This window comes from Labrus mixtus, chromosome 5 (assembly GCF_963584025.1).
Source record: "Labrus mixtus chromosome 5, fLabMix1.1, whole genome shotgun sequence".
Taxonomy (NCBI): domain Eukaryota; kingdom Metazoa; phylum Chordata; class Actinopteri; order Labriformes; family Labridae; genus Labrus; species Labrus mixtus.
This window is the reverse complement of record NC_083616.1, coordinates 3,851,065-3,864,067: the sequence shown is the minus strand read 5'-3', so window position 1 is coordinate 3,864,067 and position 13,003 is coordinate 3,851,065. Positions and strand designations below refer to the sequence as shown.

Below are 13,003 nucleotides of genomic sequence, written 5' to 3'. Positions count from 1 at the left end.
CTGCTCTCCCTGCTGCGGACATGGTACTCCTAACATACTCCGCTCTGCAACTCCAGAATGTCATCTGCCACTTCTCTCCGGACGACCTTAAATCCTTCGGACTCCTGCGCTGTCCTCGCTACGTGCATAGGGCTGCCCGATGCAAGTTTGTTTACACCGACCATGCTATCTCCACTGTAGTGTCTGACCGGCGCCACTATGACGTCATCACAACAAATCACACGTGCACACCAGAAACCTGATACCTGTTGTTGTGTGTGTTGACAGAACCACTCCTCTCTCACCCTCTGCTTCAGAATCCACCACCGCCTCATTTATGCTGCAGAATTACGCTGCTATAATCCCTGCGTCAGGGTGGGAGCTTTCATATTTATGAATGATATCCGCCAGCTCGTTAAGTGCGGTCAAGGCGTCAGCCCGAGGATGAATGTAAAACAGCCAGTATAAAAAAAGGGGCGACATTTAATGACCAGGCATTCGAGGTTTGTGGTGCAGGTTTTCATCATAATAGCAGAGTCTGTACACCAACTTTCATTGATGAGGAGACACACACCTCCGCCTTTAATTTTGCCGGTGAGATTTCTCTGGCGGTCCAATCAGAAAGAGGACTCGGCTTTCCTACCGCGGGGTGTCGCTGTTGAGCCACGTCTCCATGAGGCAGCAGACAGAGCAGTCTCGGGCCTCTCTCTGGGACTGGACCCGGTCCAGTAGGTCGTCGGTTTTGTACGGCAGGGATTGCACATTTGCCAGGTAGATAGATGGCAGCAGGATACTGAAAGGGCAATGTCGTAGTTTAACGGTTAAAAGAGGAAACCATGATCAGTTCACCAGTTGCTTGGCCCCTCCACTGATTTACAATGATTTTCCAGTCATGGCTTAGAAACATAAATTGTATTAAACATGTAGTCTATGTGATGTCACCCACTGGTTTCTAAGTAAAGGTTTGATGCCCATTGATGGCAGTCACCATTTGGAAATGCTGTCTATAGTAGCTGTCACGCTACTATCCAATGCAGTATGCTGCATGTACTGCTTACTGGGATCAACAATAGTATGTAGGACTGCCACTCATTGGTTATTTTGCAGTATGCCAGGAAAGTTTCTGGTCTTTGAAGGAGGATGTAAAGGACTTCTGACAAAGCAAACACCGTTACAGTGTAGCAATTGGAGGTATCTTTGTGTGGTTTGGTCTGATTGAGATTATTTCCCATGTTACGATGGCCGTTGCTGTCCATCATTTCGATCTCTGACCTGGTGCTTTGCATTGTGGGAAACAGTATAAGAGGGAGACTGGTCTGATGCATACTGTGGTTTCTTTCCAAATCATTAAATGGTAAATGGATTTGAGATTATATAGCGCTTTTCTAGTCTTCCAACTACTTGAAGCGCTTTTACACTGCATGTCACACCTACCCATTCACACACTGATGGTAGTGGTTGCTATGTAGTATCATCCATCAGAAGTAACTAATCCCATTCAAACACTGCCACCGAAGCAGCGGGAGCAACTCAGGGCTAAGTGTCTTGCCCAAGGACACATCGGAAATGTTGCCCAGCTGGGGATTGAATCCTCGAACCTTCCGGTGGAGAGACGTAAACTCTACCAACTGAACCACAGCCGCCCTCAGTACAGACCTGGATGTATTTGGCATATTGTTGATCTAACATTTTTTTGTATACTGCATTCTGGTCAAATCATCATGGCCTCGAGTCTATTGACATTTCAAAAAGTTCACCTTAACATTTACTTCAGATAATAATTAACAGAACTAATTTCTATCAAAGTTAACGTCTTTGATGGATTAATGGATAAGGAAGTTCATTTTTTGTATTAACTGTGCCCACCTCTGAACATGAGTGGGTGTATTGGACTTCCTGGGCTTTTGGAGCCTCAACTCAAGTTCCCATCATCGCTTGGAAGTTTCCACACTAGGGGTTGCTGTAGGAAGGACAAATATGTATTTTTCTGAAAAGAGATGGAAGGAAAGGAGGATGTGAACTTTATCAGCTTGAGAAGACGTCATGTCAGTTGTTAAAAAGAAGACACTCAAGACTTTTATGCAACTTATAAATGATTGCATTTGTTCATTGACAGTAGAATTAAGTCAACGTCAGTCCTTCCTAACATTACAAACAGCTTTGATAAATACTGGACCCCTTTATTAGTTTTCAAATCATTTCAGATTTTTATTCAAATTACATCATTTTGACATAATTGATAGGACACTCCTGATTTTATTAATTATGGTACATTTCCCTTAACAACTGCGCCAATTGTTGGAAGTGCCAAGAAACCATCAACGCCATTCAAGAGTTTGAACATCCTGTCAGAAAAGGTCTACCTGAACAGGAACACGTGGTTTAACATTTAATTAAAATTAATTATATACAACTCATTATACAACACATAGGGCACTACGGTTATAAAACAGTCCCAGCTGCTCGCTGTAGCTTTAGAAGTTAATGCAGCTCATCTCCCTCTGCTGGCAGTGTTAATGGAACTGATGAAGAACAGAGATTTTGTTCCTTGTTAACAGGAAATATCATTACAAAAATCTACATATTGATAAAACATGGGTGTGGATGATAATTGCAAAAGAAAAAGAATGATACAGCATTAGCGGCCCAATAAGAGCCGTAGCAGGAGATGTTAGTTAGCCTACCTTATAACCAATACCTCATGAATAAGCTGATTGATAACTTAGACTGGTAATGAAGATGAGAAGCAGCCAAACTGAATTCAATAATTTCAAAATGAATTATAAGGGCTGTATTTCAGTTTGATTTGGAAATGTTTTGTGTGTGCTTTTCTAGAGACAACCCTTGGCATAACAATAAAACAAACGAAGCTGGTACTTTACCTGCTGAAAAAGCCTTCTTAAAATAAAGTGTAAGATTTACTTTATTGATCCCCGCAAGGGGAAATTTCAGTTTCTACACTCTGTAAGTCATGAACACACACATAGGCTGAAATATACACACACATGCAGAAACAGGATCCTATGGACATGCACTAATGGAGAGAAGCCAGAGTGACGGGCGCTCCTGAGCAGATGGTGGGGAGGGGGGTTTGGTGCCTTGCTCAAGGGCACCTTGGCAGTGCTCAGGAGGTGATCTGGCACCTCTCACCAGACCAACTTCCATATTTGATCTGCACTGGGTCTTGAACCGGTGACCCTCTGGTTCCCAACCCAAGTCCCTACAGACTGAGCTACTGCCGCATCATACAAATCGAAGCAGATCAAAAGTGTAGTGGGGCAGACCAGTATGTGCATTTGTGTTTCTTAAAGGTCACATAGTATCCTCCTCTTCAACCAGTTTAAATAAGTCTCAGAGCACCCACAATTGTGTCTGTGAAGTTTCTTGTTCTAAATCCACTCTGATCCTGTATTTGGTGATGGTCATACCCCTCAATAGCTGTTTTCATATATGCACTCTGGATAATATCTAGATCATTTCAGGAGGACTGCTCCGGAGATTCTCCCAACCTAGCTGTTCACATATGCTCCTCACAGCGGGGGACCGGAGGGGCCGCGGGGGATTTCCCGACGTAAGACATGACGTAAATAAACAACGCGGAAGTAGTGGGCGGAGCAACAGAGTCCACTACAAATTCAGCTGTTAGCATTCACATATAACCTAAAGCCCATCCAGGTAGCCTAATCTCCAGAGTTTTTCAGGAGATTTCCGTATGTGTGAAAAGGGTTTATTTCAGCCCTGCTTAGAACAGGCTGTTTCTGTGTCTGTACCTTTAAATATGTAAATGAGCTGTGTCTGACCACGCCCCCCTCTGGAAGGGCTCGGATGGCTTGGGTTTTCACGCTCCATGTCCTATTGTTTACGGTGAGAAGGCAGACTCAGAGGGCAGAACAAACACCTAGCTGTGGGAGTGTCACCCACCTGGGGGAGGGGTTACTGCCCTTTGTGATGTCATGAAGGGAAAATCTCCAAACGGCCTGTTTGAGCACACATTTTCTGAAAAGTGGAGCAGGCAGAAGACGGAGAGGATGGACTTTTCTCATAATTGGGGGGTTTGTAGACAGACTAGGGGACATGGTAGTGTTAGAAAAACATAGTGAAGTGTATTGTGTATAATATGTGACCTTTACGTTAAACAGCACAGAGGAGTTTAATAGTACTTCGAGGTTGATCTAATCAAGCACAGTCAAAAAAGAAAATTGATGATTGGAGATTGAAGATGGTTTACACTGACTGTACAAGTACAGAAAAAGAGCTCAAGGGCTTTTTCTTCAGATGACTTCCTTTTGGAAAATATATGGCATCCTAATATCAACACTTTGGCAGATTCCAATCTGATGAATAAAAATGTGATACAGCTTGAAACGGCTCCTTTTTGATTTGGCTCCTTCTCATTGGTAACCCAGCCCACGTCTCTTGAAGTGGCAGAACAGAGGGATGGAGATGGACAGACAAATAAACTGAAAAAAAAAAAGAAAATAAATGATACTTACTATAGCCTTACTATATGATCAGACATGAAGGAAACATGCTATGTTGAAATGCTGGCTTCTCTGACAACAACGCAGCAGCCAGTATGTCCTCCTTCTAAGTTTAGATTCTGGTCCTGAATGCTCTGGATTTGTTTGGACCAGAGAAGGTAGGCGGTTTTAAGGCACCCCCACATGGTCGTTTTGGACGCCCCTCAGTTTGCCAGGCAAACAACAAACCAACAGGTGTTGCAGCGATGGAAGCAGCAAGAGAAGTGGTTCAGATCGAAGTGATTGTACCTGACCTAAAAAGCCTCTGCATGTTTCTAATAAGCTCCACGAGCAGAAACGTGCTCAAACTAGGATCAATATTGGAGAAGCTTTTGAAAAATGAAGAGGTTAGAACACAGAAAGGTTTACAGACCGATGCAGAGCTGGATAAACACTGAAGCTACAGTGTCTGCAACATGGCAACCTGCGTGAACAGGGGCGAGGGGAGACAGCTCTCTCAAATGTTTAAAATTTGGACTGCATTTTAAGTGCTTGTCAGTTACATATTGCTCCTTTAACTAATTGAAAACAATTGTTTTTAAAGACACAAAATATAAAAACAGTACATCATACTTGAATGTTTGAGATTGAATTATCCTCGAAGTCTAAAAGTAATTTAAAACAGACCTGAATGCACCGTACCTGTATGATAAACATTGTGACAACACCTGCGCCTGTGCTGAGGTAGTTACTGGCAAACCAGTTCTTCAGTTTATCGACACACCCCTGCAAGACAAAATGAGGTCACCTGAAAAACCTGTCAACAGGAATGCTGCATTTAACAGTCATTCTTTTTTAGCAGGTATGAAGTTTCTGACACATTTTCTGAGTGTCTTTCACAACAAGGTTCTTTGTTTCAGGGCACAGAAAGCTGGAGCTGCTCAACTAAACTGGGCTTGTCTGAGCTGTCGTCAAATTAAGCCACATCTCATAATTTCTTCTGTTATTAAAGTTGTTTCAGCTTTGTGCAGTACGTCTTTCCATTTGCAGCCTGTTTCCAAAGGTGCATTTGGACTTTTGTATGTGTTTTTACATCTTTTCTGAAACTGCTGCACATTTGTCCAGATGTAAATCATCTGATCCTTTGCACCAAAGAGAGCAGTAAAGGCCTGAATGATTGAATCCTAAAGGGTAGGGATCTTTGGCTGGGTCTGGGCCCTCCTGGCTCCACCCCCACAGGAGGGCCCAGACCCCAGGTTGGGAACCAAAGCCTTACCCGCAATTCACACATACTCCGTGCGCGCCGCGGACCGTCAGCGCCACGGTTTTGCTCCGTCGGACGGCTTGCCCCCATTCACACTGGACCCGTTTCTGCGACGTCAGCACAGCGGAGCGCACCCATGACACATCACAGGAGAACTACAAGATCCCGCGGGAATTGCTTTGTCTTTTTGAGGATGCATTGTTGTTCATTCGGTGCCTGTTTTGACGTAATGTTGATAAAGTGATGAAAAATATGATCGCGAGTCAGTATATTGTGTTTTATTTTGAAATTGACCGGATGCTTTGTGCGTTTCCTTGTCTCACTTCCTGTCCGGGCTGTCATATTCTGTCTAGCTTGACGTGAACCTGCAGCGTACTCCAGAGAAAATAGACTCGCTGCGTATTTGAAACAGAGCAGAGCGCAGTGCCGTCGGTGGCACGCGCCGGAGACGGACCGCAGCGCTCGCTGTGTGAGCACAATGATTGACTAGAGTGAAGGCTAAGTACAACGTAGTGCGCGGCGCTGACGGACCGCGGCGCGCACAGAGTATGTGTGAATTGGGCTTTAGAGAAACAGGTTTGCACAGTCGAGTGATGGGACAGTATTAATAACCTCTTGCCAGTTGGTGTGGAAGGGGATGTTACAGGGGTCCTTGGTACAACAGGAGATTGGGATGTTTCCCTTCCAGTCTGCCTGCCCATGAACTCCACAGCACCTGAACTGTACAAAACGAACGACTTCAGTGGAATGATAAACGATTTCAGAGGGAAGCAATGTATCTTCAAAGTGTCTGTGAAACATACCAGGTGCTGGACAGCATCAAAGTCATCTTTTATGGTCTTGTTGCCTTCTGGACTGGACTGCCTGTAGATCTCCAAACTTTGCATCAGGTCTTTCTCAAAGAACGAGTCAATCTGTCCAACAGACAAGCAAGATATATCATCAATCCTTCATATATACAGTTACAAACAACCTTTGAGAAATGTGGTAATTATCAGACTGAATATTCATAAATGTGGTGAAGTAGGTAATATATAGAAGCTCTGTGTGTGGGCATGGTGGGCGGTGAGAGCTATAATTGAGGGGAGTGGCTCTGGGACACCGGAGTTACGGCCCTGACACACCAAGCAGACGGAAAGAACTAGTTGTGAAGGAGGCTCACTGTGGCGTCGCTTCACAACACTTTTGTCTTGGCGGTAGACCATTTTCACACCACTGACAGTGACCACTCGTATTATAGGTAGCCTACTAATGGAGAATAATGTCTGATAAAAAGTTGAAAATGGCGCTGGCGTTGTCAGCCCTAGGTCTTTTAGTGGAAAAAGAAAAGAAGAGGCGGAGGCGACAAATAAGGAGAAACCGCACTAATGGGTGAAAGCATGGAGACTACAGAGGCAGGCTCAAGTTAAATGAAATCTCTGGCCAGCCAATCAGAATGATTCCTCTCACCAAGCGCGCCGACGCCTACCGACGCCGATTTAACCTGTCAAATCAGCCAAAAAAAAGGCAAATTGGGGGCTGACGGTTAGGGACGGGGATCGACACACCGCAAACACTAGGGCGACGATCTTCTTAGTATCTCAAGGTGAGACCCGAGGTGTTCTGGGACTAATTGGGCGAGTCACTGTTGAAGGGAGGTTCCCCCTGAACAACTTCTCAGTAGGATAAAGGGGCTTGATTGGAGCAAGGGGTGTCTTCACTGAGCACTTATCTTTTTCATTAGGGCACAAGTATCTTGTGTTTCTTTTCAAACTCATTCTCTTACCTCTCTGCTGTAGATCAGGAACACGAGTGCCATGGCTAGCTCCACCAGCATCAGGATGACCAACAGAATGAAGAACTGAATCAAATACAAGCACAGGTGAGTTAGTATGATCTACACCTTAGCTTGATATTTGAACTTGAAGCAGACAAACCACTTAACAAGGAGTTCATGATTGCAGCAGCTAACAGCTCCATGAATGCACATCATTCATTCAACCGACTGCCTTGTGCAGTTTGCTCTAGTTTAGTGTCTGATTGTGGAGCGTATGTATCTACTCTCTGTCATACTGACCTCGCTCAATCTTGTCCACATCACGAGTGAGCTGGAAAGGGAGGGGATACTTTATCGAGTATATTGTGAAGTCCTCAACAGATGTGACGTAGGTTTCATTGTGTATAACAAAGCTTCCTTCCAGGAGCGAGTGACCGTGAGCAGGTCATTTAGGCAAAATGAAAAACACGTATCCCCATCTTGCATAGCACCCCCTACGCTCCATAAATGTAAACATGTGCCTGTTTGTGTAGGGGTTAAGCCTCAGAAAGCCCTGGAGAGATTCAACCCATGAATAATATAATAACAGTTTATTTGAAATATATAGCTTTTTTAAATGCAACTGTTGTCAAAGTTTGTGCGTGACATCGCTAATAAATGATGTGGTGCAGTTCTCACCAGCTGCCCGGAGACGGTCATTTTTTACCTCTAACTGCACATCTATTAGCACTGTTGTTGTAGAATTAGATGTTTGTTTGCAGTAAAGCTCATTTTCGTTTAATTGGGCCAATTTTGCCACAAACGAATGCATAATGGATTGTTTAAATACGCACAATCAGCACATGCGCACAGAGATGCACATGCACTTTGAGTCCATGAGACCATTCCTAGACGACAATGGAAAGGAACAAACTCCGGCTGGGAATAGACTCCATTAAATCTATTGCATGCAAGTATGTTGACATAGATCCTTCAAAAGTGATTGTGGCTTATTAGTTGGACCGTCGGTGAGCGATCATCGGCGTAGTTTTTGCGGTGTGTCCAGCTCTGTTGCTACCCGTTGGCCCATGCCTGCCTTTTTTCAGCTGATTTGAAGGCCCTGACGCACCCAGCAGAGGGTCACCTCACGACGCCTTTTTCTTGGCCAAAAAGTTGCACTGGAACACACCTCAAAGACTACGGCCAACCACCACATACGTTTTGCGCATGCGTGAGAGGAAATAACTCTCCATGCCAACAGACGGCGGTAGTCTGTAATCAGCATTCCAAAAAGAGGAAACAGGAAGAGGACGGGGACGAAGAGAAGAATGCGGATAAATAAACCGTTGTTATGATATGAGAAGGCCATTTTCTCAACGCTGTCGCTCAACACTCGTGATATAGGAACTTCTAATGGAGAATAATGTCTGATGAAAAGTTGAACATAGCACTGGAATTGTCAGCCCTTGGTCTTTTAGTGGAACAAGAATAGAAGAGGCGGCGGTGACAAATAAGAAGAAACCGCACTCAACCGTGCGTTATTCCTCTCACCAACCGCACTGACGCCGATTCGAGATGTTGAATCCGACAGGGGGCGAATGGTAGCGACAGAGCCGGACACAAAAACTAGGGCAACGACCGCTCAACGACGGTCCTTGGCCGACGATCTCCTTGGTGTGTCAGGGCCTTAACATGTTGAATCGATGTTGGTTTCGAGTAATCACTCTGATTGGCTGTTCTGCTGAGCGAATTAGTGCACGAGAGGAAAAATTTAAGTGATGAAAGCAACTTCAACTTTTCATCAGACATTATTCTTGATTGGAAGTTCTTATATTAGGAGTGGTGAACGACAGCGGTGTGAAAATGGTCTTCTCGTATCATAACAAGGGCAACTTTTTGGCCAAGACAAAAGGCGTTATGGCGTGACCTGAGCCGACACCACAGTGGTGTGTCAGGGCCTTTAACCTGTAAATCACCTTACAACAAACATCATGCCTCGTACTCACAGTGATGAGCATGCAGCGGCTCTCCCTCATGCCTCCCAACACTCCCATGTAGCACACACACATGACGATGGTGCCGGTGACCACCAGAGTGTTGGCGGGGTAGATGGGCCAGAAGGTTGTGACGAGGGAGGCGTACTTGGAGTGTATCATCTGGAACTGCCCAAAACCCACCACAAAACCACCGCACAGCTTCAACGGAGACAGGAGACAAAAGACACCTGACATTATTCTGTCTTTGTGGTTACATATGTGTTCAGCATGAAATAAGACTTTTAGACAACAATAAATCTCACACCTTGGGTTAGATGTTTTTTTTTTTAACACAGCGTACCTTTTTTTCCCCTCACAAAAAGTTTTCTTTGTCATTTCTAATGTATGAACATTCAGGTTATCTGGCCCTCGGCACGTTCATTGCCTCCTCTTGTAAATGTTATTACTTGATAACTCCTTTAAAACTGAAGGAACAGGCACAATGCAAGAAAAAAGATCATTGCAGAAGCATTTTCCCTTAACATAATTCCTTATCAAAATCAGGGCCGATTCCAGTACCAATGTTTGTTTCATTTCTTCTTTTGGTGTGACTCCCAACATCGGCTACTGACATTGATTTGTGCTACATTATTTGTATATGTACCGACGTCTGTCAGCAGGGCAATTATTGGCCAATATGGATGTTAAACCGATGCATCTGTGTATCCCTAATATAAATATAAGCATATAAATATGAAATTGTCATATTCCTGCATTTGTCTGACAGATTTAATGACTCTTTACTTTTCAGATAACAACTTTGCCTACTCTTTTTGTCCACTAATAACCTCAAATGTTTTGATGGTGAATGCATTTTATTTATAGAAACGTATGGATTAAATAAAAGGAGTAGTAAATAAGGAAAAGTGTTGAGAACATTCAGCTACTACTCAAATCAAATTAACAAGTTAAATCCCCCTCTATGTAAACTACAGAAGGTCCACACAATGTATCCACATAAGGAGGTCTACGAGGACGACAATGTTCCATTTGTCCTATATGGACTTGAGCTTGTATAACGCTTTTCTAGTCTTCTGACTGCTCAAAGCACTTTTTCACCACAGGTCACACCTACACAGTCACACACTGACGGTAGAGGCTGCTATGAAAAGTGACAAATCAGAAGTAATTAATCCATTTATAAAAATTCACACCAATCAGCGGGAGTCACTTGGGGTTAAGAGTTTTGCACAAAGACAGGCGGCTGCAGAAGCCGGGGATCAAACCCCTGAGAATCTGGTTAAAAAATGACCAACTCTACCACTGAGTCACAGCTTGTAACAGGTAACACGCATTCTTAAGACAGCTAAGTGTTTGGTTGAACAGTGTGAGCCAGCTGCAGTGTAAGACGGTCTTTACTTACCCAGCACATAAAGTTGAGACTGACCACCATTGTTTTCAAGCAGTTGACACACGAGCGATTCATCCTTCCTAATAATCCTCTTCTGTTTTACCTGGAATAGACAGCCTGGTAAATACAAACACTCGCTATTATTATAGGAAGAATACAGATTTTAAAACAAACTGCAGAGCTCCTTCTGTATATTGTGAGTGAAAATAAGTGAAGCTGCAGCTCCTCTCTGAGCGATCAGATGTTTACAGGACACCAGTGTTTGATATGGCAACACTGAGCTGTGAGGCACAATGGACACCTGTGACCTGTGACCATCAGTTAATGATTATTACCTTCCCTAATCTCAAGATGAACCATTCATGGCACGTTTGTATCGCAATCCCCAGGGCATGTATGTTTTGGTGAAGCAGCGAAGAATTCATAAAGTATTTAAAGGGGACATATTATGAAAAATCCACTTTGACTGTTTTTGAACATATATCTGGGTAACCTGAGTGTCTACCAACCCACAAAATGTGAAATAAACCCATCCAGTCCTTTGTTTGTGGTCTGCATAAGTCTTACAACACAGAGAAAAATGCTATGTTTCAAATTTGCTCTCCTTGTGATGTCACAGTGGGATTCCGGTAAAAAAAAAATCCCCTCCCCTCCCCTGATATCTCCACCCATGGACTCCACCCCCTAGAACAAACCTTATGTGCAGGTCCGCCATTTTTATTCTCTATACAGAGGAGTGATGTCTACTGGGAAAACTCAGGGGGTCATTACATTTAAAGAGACACACACACCAAAACAGAGCGTTCCTAGAGAGCTGGTTTATACAGGATCACAAACCTCCTCTGGTGCTTGATTCATGTTACATTTTGACCAAAGCACAGCACAGATGTTTCATTTAGACCACAGAGGACTGTTTGAAAAGGTGTAGAAGGGGGATGATATGTCCTCTTTAAATAACTTTTTATCTCTGAATGTGTTGATCACTGATCAGCATTGATTGTTACACCAGAAATGTGTAATGTTTAACATTTTTTAAAGATTTCTTTTTGTGCCTTTTATGCCTTTATTTCAGAGATAGGACAGTGGGTAGATTTAGAAACGGAGGAGAGAGAGAGTGGGGAATGACATGCGCGAAAGGAGCCACAGGTGGGATTCAAACCCGGGCTGCCCGCTCTCGATGACTATAGCCTCTGTACATGGGGCGCACTCACTAACCGTTAATCTACAGGTACACCAAAAATATGTAGTTTTTAAGCTTTTTTTTTAACTGAGTATGCTCTGAATGTGTCAACTCAAATTCTAACTATTGGGATCATCTGATGAATATAAATAAAATGTATCTCTTACCTTTTAAAAGAGCATGTCTAACATCCCTGTGAGCAGCATTTCAGTGTTGTTCCCAGCATCGCTGTGTTAACTGACAACAGACAGGAATTTGTAAGGAAGCAAAACAGCCAGGAGCAGAAAAGAAAAAAACGTCAGGCCTCTGTTTATCAGCTGGCACTGACTGATGTTGAACACTGAAGAGGAGCCGTGTCCACACCACAGCATGTACAGTACAGAGGAGCCGAGAGAGAGAGTCTGGTGTGTGTACATGGGTGAGCAGCTTGAGTGTCGGCAAACAAACACTGTTTGAATTCATCACTGATTTATCGGCCTTCTTTACTTCCTGAGGTCCAGCGTTTAGAGATGCTGTAACACTGGAACTGTTGGTACGTAAACAGAGCAGTTTTTTGGGAGATATAAGGGGAGACAGCTCTCTACAATGTTTTATATTTGGACTGCGGTACCCATTTTAAACACCAGGTGCCAGTTACTTATTGCTCCTTTAACCTTTAGTCATAAATTGTATTACTGAAGGCTTTGCCGCCCCAGTTGCACAAAGAATGCATTGTTAAAAGACAACTTCCCTCCCCATTTAGTTTGAACGCTCCATGTTAACGTATTTAAAATGGCATCCAAACCAGGAGAGACAAACCATAGCACAGCTCTGTGAGACAGAAGTACTCTGTTTCTCTACGAAAAAGAAATTAACCTCTGAAGTGATCAACTCTCTAGACTTGAGCAAAGCTCTATTCAGCGCCAAAGAAGAGTACAGTAAATGTCATTTTAATGTCATTAAGTAACTCAAATGTTGGTTTTAGTGGCTAATATGAGCGTAGTGTCTCTACACATGAA

At 43.5% G+C, this 13,003-nt stretch overlaps 1 protein-coding gene and 2 long non-coding RNA genes across 4 annotated transcripts in view; 1 reads left to right on the top strand and 2 right to left on the bottom strand.

Moving 5' to 3' along the window:
- LOC132973773 (uncharacterized) overlaps window positions 1-13,003 on the top strand; it is a 390,261-nt gene that overhangs the window by 329,307 nt on the left and 47,951 nt on the right. The gene's annotated exons all lie outside the window — the stretch shown is intronic.
- On the bottom strand, window positions 2,357-12,327 carry LOC132973770 (leukocyte surface antigen CD53-like). 2 transcript variants are annotated; one of them, XR_009673071.1, is made up of 8 exons: window positions 10,838-11,068; window positions 9,445-9,633; window positions 7,469-7,543; window positions 6,507-6,617; window positions 6,316-6,423; window positions 5,142-5,225; window positions 3,971-4,439; window positions 2,357-3,915 (listed from the first exon to the last, which is right to left on the bottom strand). XR_009673071.1 is itself a non-coding variant. In XM_061037365.1 (8 exons), the coding sequence occupies exons 2-8, from the start codon at window positions 10,898-10,900 to the stop codon at window positions 4,371-4,373; spliced, it is 699 nt and encodes a 232-aa protein (XP_060893348.1). In that variant the 5' UTR covers window positions 10,901-10,928; window positions 12,173-12,327; the 3' UTR covers window positions 2,357-4,370. The 2 variants fall into 2 exon arrangements, 1 of the variants encoding a protein (XP_060893348.1); XM_061037365.1 differs by adding an exon at window positions 12,173-12,327 and having other exon boundaries at window positions 2,357-4,439; window positions 10,838-10,928.
- The window catches only part of LOC132973775 (uncharacterized), a 58,066-nt gene continuing 47,419 nt past the window's right edge, over window positions 2,357-13,003 (bottom strand). The window contains exon 2 of the long non-coding RNA XR_009673074.1: window positions 2,357-3,881. This is a non-coding gene — a long non-coding RNA (uncharacterized LOC132973775). The remainder of the gene's footprint in view (window positions 3,882-13,003) is intronic.